Genomic DNA, 19,708 nt, shown 5'->3' with positions numbered 1-19,708 from the left:
TTTGTGGTGCATAAGGTGGAGTGACTATATGATACATGTTTATATGACACCTATGGTGCAATTCTACGAGACACTTTTAAGAGCATACAAGTGTACACTCAATGAGACTCGAGTATTATACATTTTCGTGATTATCTATTGGGCTATAAAATGAAATTAAAGAAATAGTACAGTGCATGGCATATTATATGAAACTGTACACCATCAGATACGGAACAATAAAAAATTAAATTACAATAAGAGAAATAGTGTAATAAAAGAAAGGATACAATAAAGAAATCAGTATAGAAAAAAGGAACAGTATAGTGAAAAGAACGATATGGGAAAAAGAATAATATAGTGAAAGGATTGGTACAGGAAAAGAGCAAGTATGGAAAAGAACGGTACATGTTTAATTATTACATTTTACAGTTAAAGGTTATAAACATAGTGTAAATTACACTAAATGGTTTATAGACTATGAATTATATTGGTCTAAATTTACATATGAATGATATGTATATCTCTATAACGAGGATAATATAATAAAAGTTGTTGTCAGTGGATGGTCGTGTGGCGGTAGACAACAACCAAAGAAACATGTTTTAAAATAAGTTTGATTATAGATGTTACAAATATTTTATATATAATGTTATAGAAAGATAATTTCAAAAACTAGACTCAAATGAGAGATAATACAATATAAGAAATGTAATAAAGAAATGTGAAAAATATGATACGATACTAAGTGGTTATGTATGGGTGTAGTAAAATATTGTATTATAAAGATTAATCGGTTAAATTTTAAATTAGGCAATTTTAAATTATGATATGAAATAGTATTAAATTGTCCAGATATTGTGCAAGATCGAATGTAAATTGGAAATGAAAATATTATATTATGATTTCATATGGTTAAATAGTCTGATAAAAAATGTTAAATTAGGAGATTTGAATAGAAAAACGTTTTATCGATTTCAAACATGAAATTCTATACAAAATCTTTGTGACATCTTTAACTTGTATTCGGGTAAGAATGTGGGTTAAGGGTGTTACACCTCTAGTCTAAATAGTTAATAACGGTAATTATCATCCTTATGATAATAATTTATATATATGATATTTAAAAAAATCACCCATATCAGTTTAAAAGTATATGAATAAGATGAGTGTGAATTACAAGTGGCCTCTGTGGTAAATGAATTGTTGTTATTCCTTGAGGACCCGAGTTTTAGTACCATAATTGCTAGGGGTGTGAGCATTTAATGCTAAAAGGTTGAGAATTTATCTTTGAACAAATACTGCCTTGTACTTATCCTAGATTAATAAAAAAAAACTTAATATAAAAATAAGTGCCTAAATTATACTCAAAATTAACTTTTGGTGCATAAAGAGTTTTTTAGCTAAAAATATGTGCCTAAAGCTTTTTCTGTTACACTTTTGGGTGTCTACCGTTAAAAAATCGTCAAGTGACATGTATCACGTCTAGATTTTTAATTTTTTTAAATAATATTTTATTTTTGAAAAAATATAAATGTGACACGTGTCACTTAATGAATTTTTTAACTGTAAACACCTAAAAATATAACAGAGAAAATTTTAGGCACGTATTTTTAACAAAAATTTCTTTAGCACTAAAACATTTTTTTCGAGGCATTTTTAGGCACTTATTTTTGTATTAAGCCATAAAAAAATTTTAAGAAAAAAATTAGAGTTTGTTAGGCTAGATCAATTAATCAAAAACCGCCAAGAGGGGGTGAATTGACCAAATAAAAATTTTGGGAGTATGGAGAGTAATAATAGGAAAATTGTACAACGATTTATAGTGGTTCGACTTTTCAACTAAGTCTACATCCACTACCTTAGCTCCACACTATGGATTTTTTAACAAATTCACTAATTTGTTCTTTCTTTTTTTCGGCTCAATAATAACATTTTACAACTCCCTACTCTCACGAAACTCTGATACTGTTTATGCACCCTACTTTCTAGGGATAACTGCACAAAATTTAAAATATGATAGCTTCTTTGGCCTGACTTATATAACACAAAATATTCAATAAAAAAACACATATCACACAAAATCAAATCTCTTTGGATATTTAGAAGAAAGAAGAAAAAAAAACTTTGTTTACCCAGAATTTTATAGTTTGGAAGTTGTCATCACCTATAATTTAGGGTAAAAAATTGTATTTTTTGTCTTTGATTTCTGATCGTGCTTATTTTCTTCGTCGTCTTCTAGATTAACTTTCTCCATATTTCGATTTCATCTTTTATAAATAAGAAAATAGTTTAGTCATAAAAAGAAGGTTTTATTAGTAGAAACGAAAGTGTATAGAGTAGGTGTAAACAAATCTTAAAATGAGTTATTCATAAAAGGTTGGATCTGATAATCTTGGTGTTAGAATTGCCACAAGTGGATTCTCCAACTTCAAGACGATCCCAAACTTCTCAGTAAGATCTAAGTTGTTACCCTCATGCACTTTCCAGTCAAAAGAATGCAACAGTGTGGCAACCGAATACAACACCATCCTCTCAGCCATCGCAATTCCAGCACAGATTCTTCTGCCGGACCCGAAAGGAAAATAGCTGAAATCGTTCCCACTGAAATCCCATTCACTATTCAAGAACCTGTCAGGATTGAAATCCGATGGATTTTCCCAGATCGAGGGTCCCTGTGAATTGCCCTGGCATTGACGAACACCCTCGAACCCTTCGGGATAGTGTAACCGCCGACGGTGCAGGATTCACTGGGGCACTGAGGGATCAGGAGCGGCAGAGCTGGGTGCAAACGCAACGACTCTTTCATTATTGCCAGTAGATATGGCAATTTGTGAATGTGGGATTCTTCCACAAAGTTGTCTTTGCCGATTACTTCATCCAGTTCTTGCTGTGCTTTTCTCATCACTTCTGGTTTGTTTATGATTTCGGCCATTACGAACTCAATTGAGTTTGATGATGTGTCTGATCCTCCCACCACCATATCCTGTCAAGTATTAAATTTATGTTTAAAGATCCATTTTTTTTATTTGGTTAGAGCACTTGGAGAGTAACTCCGTTCTTCCATGGCTATTTAAACATGTCAATAACAATAATTGATCTAACAGAAGAAGGAAAACTCACCAGAAGCAAGGCTTTGATATGATCCATAGTCAATGGGGTCTTGGAATCTTCGTCATCCTTCAACTGTAATAGAAACTGTACAAAGTCCTTGAATTCCAGTGATGAACTGTTCCCACTTTCCCACTCCTTCTTCAACCTTTGATCGATTATGTTATCAAAGATGGCGTTCAACTTATCCATTGGCTTTTTCATACGTTTCACTGCACCTTGCAAATCAAGCGGGGCCAGCGCTGGGAAAAAATCTGAAATATTGGGCATACCCAAAAGCTCAGTTGTTTCCGAGATGACTTGCCTGAACTCTGCACCAAGGCTCGCCCTCGCCTCCCCCTCGACGGTGCCGCCCCATAACATATTGGTCACCACATTCAATATCGTTAAAAACATTTGCTCTCCCACGTTTACCGGCTCTTCTGCCTTGCTATACAAATACCCCACGGTTTGTCGTACTTCTCTACGGCGAAACTCATACGCTTTGTCCAAAGTAGCATTGCTAAGCATCTTAATGACGCATACTTTCCTTAACATCCTCCATTCAGGACCGTAGGGGTTCCAAGCTATATCACGGCCGCCGGTTAAAACCATGGCGGTCATAGGCACATCACTGTTGGCAAAGACGATGTCTTGGTCTTTGAGCACTTCTCGTGCTGCCGATGGGGAGGTCACGAGGATCCCTAGCTTGCTCCCTCTGTTTAGAAAACCGGACCGGACCGGCCGATTCAACCGGTTCAACCGGGAACCGTTGCTTTATCCGGTTCAATCTAAATCGGTTGAACCTCTATTAGTGAACCGGCCAGAATCGCTGAACCTTTCGAACCGGACCGACAGAAAACCGGAAAAAACCGAAAAAAACCGGGATTTTTGTTTTTTTTTTTTAAAATTAAACCAAACAACGTCGTTTGTTAAACGAGCCAAGTTGAACTCGAGTATTGCTGAGCTCGACTCGAACTTTAAAACTTTAAAAGTAAGTTCAACTTAACTCAAACTCACAAGCTAAAAATTATCAAGTTTAACTCAAACTCGAAATATAATATTAAAATTTGAACTGAAAAATGCTTGAACTCAAAAAAAAATTAAAAGCTCAATTGAAGCCTAAAATTCGAGCTTGATTAAAGTGAAAGAATAATTATATAATTATAATTATATAATTTTGTTATATTTTTTTAACCCCAAATTTATTTTTTAATTATAGTTATATAATTATATTTAATATTTAATATATTTTACATTAAATATTATGTTGTAGTTAATTTGAATCATTTTATTTCACTTGATTTTATGGTTTTTAACTTGTATATGTTATGACTTGCTTTGAATATGACTTGTGACATAAAAAAATATTTTTTATTAAATATTTTTGGTATTTTTATTTAATTTTTTAAATAATTATGACGTCGTCCGGTTCTTCCGACCGGTCGGACCGGTTCGACCGATTGAACCAGTGAACCGATAACATGACCGGTTCGCTAACCGATCCGATTCTAAAAACCATGCTTGCTCCCGAGCTGGAGTTTGACAACTGGACCGTAGGTGCGAGCCAGTTCAGCGAAGTATGAGTGGAGGTCTGGACAGAGGAAGGGAAGGCTTCCCACTAAGGGGAGGCCTCGAGGGCCCGGCGGCGATGCCGGATTCCCCTTGGATTTGAAGTACATCCATGTAAACCAGAAGATGGCAAAAGCACAAACAAGGGTGAAAAACAGCGCCATGGAAGAGAAACAATGAGTTAGTAATGTGAATGAGTGGCATATTTGTTGTATTTTTATATCAAGGGAAATGATTTGATCGGTTTTATTGCGGACAAAAAGTCAGCTGTTGGTGCTTGGTGGAATATGGGAAACCGGATCTTCTTCCCTACTGCATACGGGGTGGAGATTTAAGGGGGAAAAAAAGAGTAAATTATATGAGTGGTCTCTTTTTATTTTGACCATCATTTTTAATTTTTGTTAATCAAGTTACCCAATTATTTAAATGCATTCAATTAAGCCATTTGTTGTTAATGGTTAACGGAATGCTGACGTAGCAGTTAGTAAAATTGATAAATTATATATTTGGTCACTCTTACTTATATATTCTATCAATTTAATCCTAATTTTAAAAAATTAAAATAAAATTAATCTTCCAATCGAATGATGTCATATATCATCATTCAATTTGATAGTTAAATTTATTTTAATTTAATATATTTATTTTTTACCAGTCAGAAGGTGACATGTGTCACCCTCTGGTGGAAATAAAATCAAAGCATCAAAAGGGGGGGAACTCAAACCTAAGACACTTGGAGAGAATAAGGAAACTCGACCACTAGGCCAAGCTAATTCTTTGGTTCAAAGAAAATTACATGTAGTATATATCTTATAACTTAGGGTTCGTTTGTTTCACATAAAATATTTTTCGGAAAATGTTTTCTTCATTTTTCAGTATTTGGTGAACATTTGTCTAGATAGGATGGAGTGTGTTTGTGAACATTGGTGTTGTCTTGTTGTGATCACAACACAACAGTATTTATTCCCCATTTTTTGACCCTCCAAAAGAAGAAAAGAGAAAGAAAAAAAACACCCCTCCAAGGACTCCCACCTCAAGTGCCACTCCATTTTCCAAGTTCAAAACAAAACTCACTCTCTCTTCCTATGTGTAAATATATCTCACCATTCACATAGTCAGAGGAGGTCTTGTGCTTTCCGAGTTTTATCCATAACGAGCGCAGATCGCGGTCAAAACCGATAAGTTTTGAAATAGGGTAAATTGCACAGATAATCACTGTATTTTGTCTTATTTTTTATTTTACTCACTATACTTTAAAATGATCAATTTTCTCACTAAACTTTATACATTTAGCGTTTTTGGTCACTAAACTTAATAAAATTAGTTTTTGGGTCAATCATCTGTTAACACCATCATTGGTAGGGGTTTTTGACGAAACTTTGATCAGTCCTCGACGGTGAACAATGACACTTCAAGGAGCGAGGTCAGTAGAGGTTTTACCGGATCACGAAGACACTTTTGATGTCATCAGCGGTGACACCGACAAGTTTGACCGAACAAATTTATAATGCAGTTTGTAGGGGAAATGGCTAAGTGACCGAATTTGTCAATTATATTATGTTTAGTGAAGAAATTGACTAGTTTTAAAGTACAATAAGTAAAATAAGAAATAAAACAAAGTGTAGTGATGATATGTGTAATTACCCAAGAAATAAAAGATGGTATTTCCAGTTTAAGGAAAGTGATGACTGGATTTGCGTGGACATTATATTAGCATTCAAGAGAAAAAAAGTTTGTGGGGAAATTTTGGGTTTATTGGTCACTGCCAACGCCGCCGAATGGTCGGATGCGACGAATGGTAATTCTACCATTTTGAGAGAAAATGGAGAGATACAAAGAAGAATAAGAGAAGGAAAGAAGAAAAATGAAAGAGATGAAGAAAAATTGAATTTTTATATAGATGTAAAACGACTTTTGGTATATATTTAGTTTTTTAAAAACGACGTCGTTTTGCTATCGTCTTCTATGTTATAATGCCGTTAATTATTTAACGGTGGGTGACCAAAATAGGAGCAATGCCAAAGTTCAGTGAGCAAAATAAAAAAATCAAAAGTTAGGTGAGCAAAATAGGAGAGAGAGTAAAATTAAGTAAGTAACTGTGTAATTAACAATTAAAGGGACAGATCGATCATGGTTGAATCGGATATTTTGTAGGCAAAGCATGAAAAGCACAAAAGAACAAACAAATTATTGTATGTTGTGCTTGTTTGTGGCAGATAAAGCATCTACCAGGAGACGTTCAAGCACCACCACCTATATAAGAGCAGAGATGAAAGCAAAGGAAAACAGCTCAGAGAGACCAGAAGTAACTCGATCGAAGACAGAGGAAACATGACTCACCGGGACTCAAGTCAACTCGGCAGACCAACTCACGCGCCAACAGGAATTTATTATTGTTGGGGATTGACCACTGCTAGAAATCTACTGAGACAATAGTGGATGGAGGGCATTTTACAACAATAGAGTCAATGTACTTGTCCAGACTATAAAAATTACTTCTACCAATTATAATAAGTTAAAATTTTGAGTAAAATAGTAATAAATGATAGATTTAGTGTGACAATGGAAGACATGTTGTCGAAACAGTAAGTTGTCCACTTGTCCTGGATGAGTCATTACTCATTAGGGCCTAGAAGTTGGGTTCTAAATGGGCATGTTGTATTGAGTTTTTGAATCTGTGGATATTAATTGAAGTGGTATTCATTTCTTCATCTCTCTTTCTCACCGTCTCTTCATCTCTCTCTCTCTCCGTTCAGTTACATCTCGATCACCGTGTACGGTGATTGACAGTCAAATGTGCACACTTCATACAGCCCTGAACCAGAAACAAAGCTTGCTTCTCCAAGGCAAAAAGACTAAAAGCCTACTGAAAATCAGGAATGATGCTAGACCTAAATCAAAGGGGAGAGAACAAATTCAACTTATCTTTGAAATTGAATAGGTTCAAACAATCAAATTAGTACTTATATTTAACTTTATAATTTAAATAAGTCATTTATTGTAAGTATAATTTAGATCAAAGTAAAGTTTGGATACTTATTTGAACCATCAAGTACCTAATTAGAAAAAAAAAATACTTTAGCTACCAAAGTGAAATTGAAGCAATGTTCAAGTACTTAATTGGAACAAAAAATGTTCAAGTACTAAATTGTACCTTGAAACCAAGTTCAGGTAGCAAAATACCCAAACCAAAAATATCAGATGATAAAGGCCAAAATGACAGAGAATGTAACCCTATAAGGGTACTAGACAAATCAGTAGGTTTTCACCGTTGCTGGTTTATTTGCAATGCCAAAATTCAACTCAAACTGGCACCGTTTCTATCACTAGAAATTTGTTCCTGTCAAAGTCTATTAACAGCTGTTTTTGCTAGCTGCCTAACTTTGCGAGCACAGTCTGCAAAATTTTGGGCCAGAGAAGCACATTTAGTAAGGTCATTAGCATTCTCCTTGTAGCATGCCATCCAAGCATTACTCTCAACCAAGCAAGGCATAGGCTTCGGTTCTGGAATCTTGAACTCCTTCTCATGAAGATCCTTAGCCTTTTGTGTTACTTCCTGCACCATGTTCTCTTCCTGCTTCCGCAGCTTTTCAACGATGTTCTCACTCTCTTTAACAACAGATCTAATTGCATCTAACTCTACACTGGCAGAGTAAGGAGGTTGGTTTATGGGCAGAAATAAGGGAGGCGGAACTGGCCATCTAGTGTCTGCAGTCCCTTTCTTTTGTTCAGAATCATCAGATATTTGCTTCTGATCTGCCTTAGTTTCCGGCTGTGGATGCTCTCGTGGCACCCGGCTTTTAGTTTTCTTTGTTCTTTTCTTCGGCTTCACATCATCTTCAGCTAGTCGGCTGATAAGACTGGAGCTAATCTGGATTGAAAAATCACCCATGTTGCAACCAACCCACGCTGAAATACCTAATAATATCAATAAAGAACCATAACCATGGATTAGAAACATAGCTCACCAGTTCTCATCATGCTATACTTTCCACAAGCATTAGAATATGAAATCTGCGAGGTCACAACATAATACGGAAAACGAACAATTGGGTGCCTAACATAGCCCAAAAAATACATGTAACTCTGCCAGAGAGAACAGAAATTAACGAAGGATAACATAAAAATTAAACTTGTATCCAGAGTGATTGATTGAAAATGGATCATCCATCATATAACATATTAAAATTAGTTTATGGAATGAATCTATGAGCTCGTCGGTCAGTATAGCATAACGGCAAACACCTACAACGACAAAACACAGAAATGACAAACTACGAGACACAGCTTAAATACTAATGAATAGTTCCCATTGGCCTGTTCTAGTGAAAGTCGGAACAATAGACGGGCACCACTGATAAACATATTGTACGATCTGTGACCAGGCAATGCAGTATCCCTATGCTGCTCAACTATTTTAACTAACGAAACGCATAAATTACAAACAGATCTGAAACAAAGGAAAAGAAAACCAAACCCATTTAGGGATTAACCACTACAATTCATTCAACTGCTAAGACAAAACAAAACCCAATTCAGAAATAGGTTCATTCAACCAAACTATGATCCTGCCAAAAGTCCAAACAAACAAAAAAGTGTAGCAACATCGGGAAGTAAATACAGTAAGGGCTAAGATTCAAAATTGAAGAATCTTATCGAGAAAGAAGAGTTAAGGAATAATCGATTACTTCGAAACTAAGGCATGAATTGTTACCTGGGAATAGATCTGAGGAAAAACACAAGAAGTAAGGGTGTTCCGCACCCTAGGATGGAACAAAACGGTGGAGTTTTATTGCCGGATATATGGAAAAAGAGATTGAAAACGAGGTTATTCGTAAACCCTATAACGAAGGAGACCAAAATTTATTCTCCTACTGTGGTTGGCTTTCTTACCCCACCCCAAAAAAAAAAACCATCATCTAGACGGTCCATTTGATTAGAATAAGTCATTATTGGCCTATAATAGGTTTCTTTTTCATCATGAAAAGCCCAATTCAATTGAAAAGAAAAAAAGATAAACCACTGGAATGGTCACTTACCTTTCATATTTATATACTTTTACCATCAATTTCAAAAAAATTAAATGTTGATCACTTAAGTTATCGTTTTATTGAGTTTTGCTCACTATGAAATTGAGTTCTGTTAGTTTAATGGTGTGTCATATTAATAAACGAGTTTAATTTTTATTTTAACTCATGTACTTTAGATAAAATACTAATTATGAACATTTCGTAAACCTAAAGTAGTTTAGAGATAGATTTTTAGTTTACCCCTTTTTCTTAATAAGTTTTTCATTTCTTTTAAAACTCAAGTTTACCCATCACTTATGTCGCACACCCCTTTTATTTGTAGGCTTCTCGTTGTTTATTTTTTCCGCCGTCGCCGATTTTCAAGCACCCTTAACAACATATCCAACACATATATAAAAAAAACCCTCACAATTTGTTGTTCCTATGAATTCTGTCTTCGACAATGAGCATCATTTTCTTTTGTTAATTTTAATTTCCACCGGTAAATAATTTATCATTTCGAGTTGCATCCTTGTTGTTTGTGAAAGTAGATATTTTATGGCTAAAATGTATAAACGGTCCCCTAACTATACGGTGTTGTTTTATTTTGTCATTCGACTATTAAAAGTTATAAAATGGTTCTCCAACTATAGGATATTGTTTTGTTGAGTCCATCGACTATTAAAAGTTACAAAATGGTCACCCGACTATTCATTATGTTCCAAATTCATCTTTTTTCTTAAAATTTTGATGACAGATTGAGTTGGACGTTAACCTATTAACTAGGATATGATAAATTTGATCCAAAATCTCAAACGACTATCATATCTCAGTCAACATGTTAATGTTCAATTCAAAATACCATTTATTTTTAAAGGACGAGTTTGGAACATAATGAATAGTCGGGGACTATTTGTAACTTTTAATAGTTAGAGGACTCAACAAAGCAACATCCTATATTTAATAGATCATATTGTAACTTTTAATAGTTGAGGGACTCAATAAAATATTATCCTATAGTCAAGGGACTATTTGTGTACTTTACCCATTTTATTTGTTTCGTTTTTTGGTATCAGAAAATGGCTACGTTTTTTAGCCTACCATCTTAAGAATTCTAATCACATTCTATCTGCCTGAAGCAAGCTCTTGAGCTCCTCCAGTGGAGTGAGTAAAACGTGGATTCCCTCCTCCTTCTCGAAGACCAGGTTCGCTAGACGATCGGTGCAACGATTCTCTTCCCTACATGTATGTCTAATTTTTTAGATCCATCTTTCTTCTTCAACTCTTCACAATCTCGGAAGATGACCTCATTTTGAATGTCGTTGAGCCTCTCTTTATTTAGAGTTTTTACGAGCTACTTAGCGTTGGTTTCCACGATGAGGTTTCTTACACCTAGAGATTTTGCTAACAGCAAGCCTTGTCGGAAACCCCAAATTTCAGTCATGGCACTTGAAGCTTTCCCAATATATCATAAATCCTTGAATCCAGGATCAGGTGCCAGTTGAGGAGCTATTCGCCAGGCTTGGATTTCTAGACTCGACTTTTTCAAGAGTACGTTTTAAGTATTTAGTGGGCATGTACTATCATATATCCTTATTTTATATTTGAGTCATAAATTCTGTATTATTTCTATTGATGTATTTTTGGAGATTTTTATTGGGAGCTCCCAGACTTAAACACTTATATTTTGCAAAGGTATTTTATATTGGCTTAGGCCAAGTGGATGTTAAATTTAGTCAAGTATATTAAAAAATGGTTATTAATTTAGGTGTCTCCGTTAATATTCTAATCTATTAGATTTTGGGTCAAATCAGATTAAGATGTTACATACTAACATAAAACAAATAAATTATTTAAAATAATTGATACCTATTATTAATAATTATCTATTAATATAAACTTTAATATGATAAAAAGCTAATAATTTAACAATTGATAAATTGATAAAAAAAAATAGTAAATATTCAACGATTTGAACATTAAAGAAAAACAAGTTAAACGACATGAAATGTTTTAAATTTTATTTCTTATTTAAAACTATTCAATGGCATAAACTTAATCAAAAGTTAATGATTTTAAGATAATAAAAGATAAAAAAAAAACTATTTAAATGTAGCATTGAATTGTAGGAATTTTTAAAAGTAAAAACGACATGATTCTTTCATTCAAAGAAATGAACTTTTAAGAAAAATGAAAATAAATGAAAGATAGATAATTTACCTCGGATTAGATAGAGATTATATTTTATTTTATTTTGGAAGAAAAAATTCTAAGCAAAATCATGCTGATAATGTATTATAAAATTAGAACACACATATATAATACTATGTGAGTATATAACAATTTTTTATTATATATTAAACATGTCTTACAAGTTTATAAGGACATCCTTTTGTAGGCTAGAAACCCATAAGTTATTAGAATCGTATGATACTACATTTACACCTTAAATTATAATACATTTAAGTATGAAAGATGAAATATACACTTAAATATTTTTTAACAAGATATACATTATAACATTTATATTAGCTGAGATTTTGTTTTCAACCCTTTACATATTTTCTTTCCAAAACAATATCTCGATAATTTTTTTGGGCTAAAAAATAAACATCAGAACGAGAATGATCTCTGTGATATGAGTAGTTAACCTCAGGGCTCACGCTTTAATTATAAACTTTTTATTCCATTTCTAATCAAGTGGAGACCAAACAACAAAGTCATCATTGCAACTCATCTACCATTTTCTTTACCATCTTTTTCATTGAAACAGATGTCTCGATGTCGTATTTGATAACATCCTACCTAGTTTTCAATTTAAAAATAAAATACGACCGATTAATCCGATTTTCAACGTTAACCACAAAAAATATAAGATAATTTATATGTTTAGTACATAAATCATCAGTTTTGGTTCGTTTTAATATTTAGATTTTTATTTTTTTTAAAATCATACATAACATTTAATTTTTGTTTAATTTCAATACTTCGACGTTAAAAACTTAACGACGATGCATTTTATGGTAAATTATATCATTCATCATTCAACTATCTTTTCACTCCTATTTTGATAATAAAGTTTAAAAATTTTCAATTTAACTACTCAACTTTCAAATTGCTTCTATTTTAATCACTAATTTATTTTATTAATAATTTTTGTGATATGAAATTTTATTATTATTTTTTTAATATATAATAAAAAAACTAAATTTGAAGGTTAGAGTGATTAAATGAGGAGTAATTTGAAAGTTAAGTAATTAAATTAAAAAATTTGTCTTTAGTGACCAAAATAAGAGTGGGAAGATAGCTGAGTGATGAATGATGCAGTTTACCCATAAAAAAGGTACCACATGCAAATCACCCGTTAACTTTTTAACGGTGAGGTACTAAAATGAAATAAAAACTAAACATCAAGTATGATTTTAGAAAAACTAAAAATTTAAGTATTAAGAATGACTAAAATTAATAGTTTAGATACTAAACGTGTAATTTACCCAAAACGTATCTACACAAATGGTTAAAAATTCGACTTTGTGGTTCACAGCTTTTCTTTTCCCTATATGTTTTTGAGGTCAAATCTGATCAGGTCAGGAAAGGACACCACTGGACTAATGTGGTTTAAGAATTTCTGGTGCAAAGTCACACACACTCTCTCTCTCTCTCTCTCTCACCTGTGTCATTGAAGACTTATTCATCATTTCCCATTTTGAAATCTTTTTCCTCAAATCTTGTTAATTTATTCTTTTCATACTTTTTATATTTCTCCTTCACCCTTCAGCATAAGAATTTATATTTTTGTATTTATAATTTCAAATTCAAGTTTTGAAAATAATTATATGAATCAAATTATATATACAGGTATTTTGTTTGTAGGAAGAGTCCCATAAAAAAAGAATTTCTTTCTTTCTTCATAAATATTTTTAGGTTTAACTGCTTTAAATACTACTTACCTTTAAGTTCGGGTTCGTTTATGCCACAGACGTTTCAGTTTTGTCAATTTTAACATTGTCATTTAAGTTTAACTTCAATTATTTCATTCCGCCGTTAATAGCTTAATAGTATGATGACACGACATTTTCGTGTCGTGATGTTACTGACGTGTCTCCTTCAATAAAATGATGTCGGTTTAACGCCATTGTTTTGATACTAAAAAAACCCTAAAACGACATTATTTTATTAGAGTTATTTAATAAAAAATTGCTTTCAACGAGATTCGATCTAAATTCTTCATGAACAAATATAAAACACCCAACCACCTAACTATCTTGAAACTTATTATATTCTTAACAAAAACTAATATATATCATAAATCTTCCGTTCTGGTCTTTGCTTCTTTTTCAACAAGAGGAAAACAGAGAGGAAAACCCCCATCATCAACAAGAGGAAAACAGAGAAGCAAGCAATAAAAGAAAGTGGATTCAGAAGCAATAATCGGAAAACCAAGTCTTTCATCTTTCGTTCTGGTCTTTGCTTCTTTTTCAAGCCAAGCCATTGTTTTCTTTTTTATACATAAATCTTTGACACTCATACTTTCGCCATTAAAATCTTTCACGATTTGTGTCCCACGAAAATCCCACCTTCGCCAACCCGAAAGTATTCCCTTTTTGTTCTTATATAAGTATTCTCTTTGCTTTACTGGGAAACTTGAGCTTTTACTAATGGGTGGTTGCTATGTTTTTGGTTGCTCTGTTTCAATGTATTCTTGGTTGTTTCAATTTTAGTCCATTTGATTTTTTGGCTTTACAGTCCATTAGGAAGTCTCTGCGTGATTTGCCTGGATCTATTAGAACCTTGCCGGAGCTCACCAAGACACCAACGTTATTCTCTGTCACAACCACCTTTCTGGTTCAGTCCCTACATTTCTCTCCCAAGTCTTAACCCGGATGGACCTCAAACATAACGCACTCACCGACTCGCTCGCTCCCGACTCCCTCCCTCCTCTCCAGTCCCTCACCTATCCCGACTCGATCAGTCGATACTCGACGTTCTTGTTAAGGAAGATATTGATTTGGTTAGGAAGTTTTATATTAGTTTTGTTAAGGACATAATAAGTTCTAAGTTAGCTTGGTGTTTGGTTGTTTTATAATTGTTCATAAAAACATTGGATCGAATCCCATGGACAATAATTTTTTATTAAATAATTCTAACAAAACGATATAATTTTAGATTTTTTTAGTATTAAAATAGTTGCGTCAAAAGACGTAGTTTTGAGTCTTTTTAGTATTAAAACAATTGCGTCAAAACGACGTCGTTTTAGTGAGAGAACCACGTCAGGAACGCATGATGTAGAGATGTAATGCCATAATGTCATTAACCCATTAATGATGGGATGACATAATTGAAGTTAAACTTAAACGTCAGTGTTAAACTTGATAGAATTAAAATATTAGTGGCATAAATGAGCCCGAAATTAAAGGTGAGTGGTATATAAAGTAGTTAACCCATAATTAATTTTATTAGTGAAACATCATCCTTACTTGTGTCCAAAGAAAAACATGATCACAGCTTTTATATCATGATAATTTGAATACTAACAGGGGTAACAAATGCCTGCAAATCAAACATTCATTTTATATTATATATATATCGAAATTAACATTATTTTAATGGTTTCTTGAGGATTTAAACTATAGATCGTAAGCAAATGAATGTGACCTAAGGCAACTGATAATCAACCTTTTAATCTTGATGAATACGTTTGAATGTAAGGTCTAATCGCAAGTCACAAATAAGTTAATATTTTCAATTTGATAACATAATTAATTTCTTGTTGGTGACTTGAGTGAAATCTTCAACATCAAACTCATGCTGACATAAAAACTCGTGGATTTTATTTTATATTTTTTTCTTTCGAAAGATCAAGGTATTCGCTCATTATCAATGATAAAAAGGATGTGTATCCATCATTTTGTCAGTACAATTATTGTGGGTGTTATATTTTGATCCAAATTATAATTGATAATTAAGTTAAATTTTATTTTAATTGTTTTAAGTAATAATTTTTATAGATTAATAATTTTTGATGATTAAGTATTTGACTTTGTAAATAGTAATAATGTTATAACTTAATTACTGAGATAAAATTATTTTGGAGAGATGTAATTTTTTTGGGATCTCTGTAACTTTTGGAGTTTATGTTATAGAAATAGTTTTATAGGGATTGAGAGAGTTTTTAAGATAAACCGAGTTTTGATATCTATGTCAGGTTCTGGGATACATGTGATATCATGTACTTGTAATCTTCTTATTCTCTACTATATAGTGGATTATTGTTTATCTCGCCCGTGGAGATAGACAAAGTCGAACCACATTAAATCTCTCTTATGTATGTCTTTTTATGTTGATATTGTTTTGATTATTTTTTCGCTTACATATTATAACAGTGAGAATTATTTCCCGATATGTCTCTTTCTCTCTCTCTTGTTTTGCAATGTGACGCAAGCTTGGTCCTAGAAACAACAAAAGAATTATTTATCGGTTCATAAAAGATAAATGATAAAGATTTCAAAAACTTCAAAGAATCTGAAGAAATGATATCATCACTGCAAAAGCAATGGTAAAAGGACTGGATTTATTAAAAAAACATAAAAAAGTATTTAGCTCAAGGTTAATATTGGGTGTATTAGGTTATAGATTGAATAATAATAATAATAATAACCTTCAGAAAAGTTTATTAAAAGCACCAAGTGGCAAAACAGCAAAGCTAATGGCTATAACTTATAAGTATAATTCAATAGTTGTGAGGAACAACATGATAAGTTATTATTTTTTATTAGAAGTGGGATCAAACTAATTATATACTTTAGGGTGATGAATTTGTCTAATTAATTTCGTGAAGCTCCCCATGAATGATGACAGGGTGATGGATCCTTAGCCACTTGTCGAATTGAGAAAGCTAAATCTCGTGTCTTCGAACCACTTCAACAATGGATTATGATTTTTTTCTTGTATTTTAATCTTCACTCTTAATTAATTATACTCGGTTTAGGGTGTAAATAAATCCATTTGAACTCATGACATTTATGAGCTTTCAAGAAGAAGAATATCAACTGGATAAGTATTCTGCATATAAATAGAGTGGTGGTCTGGTCCTATGGCTCTCCCAAAAAAAGGTCTTAACTTTTTGAGTGACCTTAGCACTCTGCAGTTACTTCAATACCTTTAATAGTTAAAGTAATACTTAGAGACAATACTTATTGTATAAACTATAATTTATTCATCTTTTCTTGCGGTACGGGAAAGTTATACTTTATTGCTCATAGTTTTATTCTCTCTCAAACGTACTGCTTTTGCCATCACTATTATAGGGCTAAAGATGGCATATACTATTTAATTTGGCCGCAAATCTTAATCAATCTTGACAAGATGATCATCCATTAAGCCTACTTAAGATAAAGGAATAGAGTTTTGTAGCTCTATGAGAAATATATCTATTATTTTATTTTGAAAATTAAATTAAACAAGTTTCTTTTCCCTAATCATAAAAAGGAAAACTTAAACTAGAACAAAGTAACTCTTCTTTTGACTTTATTTTCATATAAAATATATAAAATAATGTTATGTAAATTCACATTAAATAATGTTATGTATCTCATCCATTGGGATAAAAATGACCAAATCACATTAAATTTTGTCTTTTGTGTGATTCATTTTATCTTGATCTCATTTTGATTATTATATCTTCTTACAAATTCCTAACGAGTGTTGTTAGAGCTATGTGATGAGTGTTGAATATTGCATACATCTATTATTATTTACTCATAGTTTTTGATTGAATATTACTGATTTATTTCAATTTTGGCTTATTTTCGTGCATGAACTTCTTTTGTATTAACTAGTTAGAATCAACATTGAAAAGACAAAATCTATAATTTTTCTAGGAGTCGTGGCCGGAGTCATGGACACAAACATTTTCTGACATGACAAACTTTGATGATCAATCAGTAACTTCTAGAAGGCGGTCCAGTCAGCAGCTTCTAGAAGACGGTCCAGTTAGCAGCTTCTAGAAAGTGATTTAGTCAACATCTTCTATTATCTTGGATATTTAATTTTAGAATTATCTTGAAGATATCTGGGATGAAATTACCCAGAAGATGAAACATAATTCAACCCATGGCTTAAATATTTTATCTTCATATTTTTTATAAACATTTGTTTTAAATTTATGATTTTTATTTTGAATATTTTTGTTTTTATCTTTATCTTTTAATTTTTTTTCTTAGAACTCTCGGGTTATAAATACCTTAGTTCAAGTTTTTAACTGATATTAAGATTTGTGATTTCCTTTGTTACTTTATAAAATTAAATTTTCTTTATTATGTTTAATTTTCTTTTATTACTTTCTTTTCATAATGCTAAACATGATCCAATCCATGTTTAGCTAAGCTTACACTTAGCCAAATATTTTGCAAAATTCAATTCTAATCGTGAGAATTGAGTTTTGATTTTCATGCCTTCAGATTGTATTCTTTGATTCTCTGAAAATTGTGAGTGACAATCAGCCCTTCCCTTAAAGGTTACTACATCTTAAACTCAAACAGTACATGATGATTTGAAGAATATTTTTGCTTGAAGTTTGGAAGTTGGATCAGTTGGTCGTAATTCGACTTGTGAATAAACTTAGTGGCAGCCTGCTAAGGGAAATCAAGATCGAGTTTGATTCTTGGTGAAACACTATAACTCGAGTCAGAATTTTCTAGAACTTAAAGATGTTTTGGATTTAACGACGATAAACGTGATTAGACCAACAAGGATTGAATTTTGAAGATAGACTTAGAAATTTCAGTTAACCAGAGAGAGGAGTTCATTGTAGGGGTTGGACCCTGTTGACTGTAACTGACATACATCAAAAAGGAAAAATTCTATTTCGATGATCGATTAAAATTGAGACTAAGCAAATCCTAAGGCTAAATCAATCCCATTAAATTTTTTGGTTATTCTAATAATTTTTATTTACTTTATTATTACTCCTCTTTATTTATTTATTTATATTATCTCTAAACCCCCAATTTTTACTATTAGGCTTCCTTAGTCTCGTGGATCGATTTCTACTTCTCTATACTACTTTCATAATTTATTTGAGATAAGAGTACTTATTTATTTGACAAATTTAACGCTTGTAACTATGTTTAAAGACTCATGTTGATATGATCATGAGTTGTTATTTAGTTTTGAGTAGATTTATTGTGAATTTTGTTAACAAGATTAGAGACATGTAAGAGATGTTTACTAATGAGTTTTCAATTACATGAGAATAATTTTCAATTAATCCAACAATCTTATATTATTGAATCAAATTCTAATTAGTGATGAATTTAGATTTTAATGCATTCTAGTGGTTGGAAATTAATTAGTGATTAAGTTATTTAGACAAAAACCTTATTTTATAAGATTTTTAATGAAGTATTTGATTCCATAAATATAGTACATATCTTAATATTTAAAATCATGAGAAAGATAATTATAGAAGAGATAAAATATTCTTCTTTTTGATCTCTAATGCAAACTTGAGTTTTGTGGGATGTACTTTAATTTTTTGGTAAAACATCATGTTAGTGAGATACATTAAATTTTACGATATAGATAACATTATTAAATACATACAATTTTATATATTTTATACTCTTTGTAATCTTTATATTTTTAATAAATTATTATTTCTTTTATTCATAAAGATAGATAAAAAATAAAATCGTATTATATTCACTTCTTATGTATAATCTATTTCACCTTCTCCACCAACAGATCCTAAATAAATAATGTGTAAAAAAAGTTTCACGTTCACAAACACCCACTAGCACTTTCATCATGCCCATTTTGTCCCTATATTCTCTTTCTTCATTTTCATATATATATATATATATTTTGAATGATGATTGTTTCCTTGAGTCGTAGAACAGATGAAAAGATTACAATATTTGCAAGGCACCAAGGAATATCACATCATGAGGATATGAGGGTTGCTATCACTTTTGAAGTGGTAGGTAAGAAACCTCTGAAGAAGCGAGGTTTACATTCGACCTTCCAACAATATTCTGAAACTAACACAGGGAGAACAT

General features: G+C 32.0%; 1 protein-coding gene and 1 pseudogene across 3 annotated transcripts; both read right to left on the bottom strand.

The window, feature by feature from the left end:
- Nucleotides 1–2,345: 2,345 nt before the first annotated feature.
- LOC120114405 lies at nucleotides 2,346–4,823 on the bottom strand (annotated as a pseudogene).
- A 3,064-nt stretch (nucleotides 4,824–7,887) lies between these two features.
- On the bottom strand, nucleotides 7,888–9,515 carry LOC120114376. 3 transcript variants are annotated; one of them, XM_039135315.1, is made up of 2 exons: nucleotides 9,404–9,515; nucleotides 7,888–8,559 (listed from the first exon to the last, which is right to left on the bottom strand). In XM_039135315.1, exon 2 carries the CDS (start codon nucleotides 8,531–8,533, stop codon nucleotides 7,985–7,987), a length of 549 nt encoding a protein of 182 aa, XP_038991246.1. In that variant the 5' UTR covers nucleotides 8,534–8,559; nucleotides 9,404–9,515; the 3' UTR covers nucleotides 7,888–7,984. The 3 variants fall into 3 exon arrangements, with proteins under 3 accessions (XP_038991246.1, XP_038991247.1, XP_038991248.1); XM_039135316.1 differs by having other exon boundaries at nucleotides 9,356–9,442; XM_039135317.1 differs by lacking the exon at nucleotides 9,404–9,515 and adding an exon at nucleotides 9,330–9,366.
- Nucleotides 9,516–19,708: the final 10,193 nt, after the last annotated feature.

Source organism: Hibiscus syriacus, unplaced genomic scaffold (genome assembly GCF_006381635.1).
Source record: "Hibiscus syriacus cultivar Baekdansim isolate YM2019G1 unplaced genomic scaffold, ASM638163v2 tig00110223_pilon, whole genome shotgun sequence".
NCBI classification, from domain to species: domain Eukaryota; kingdom Viridiplantae; phylum Streptophyta; class Magnoliopsida; order Malvales; family Malvaceae; genus Hibiscus; species Hibiscus syriacus.
Note: the sequence above shows the minus strand (reverse complement) of the source record. Positions and strands in the feature narration are given on the sequence as shown.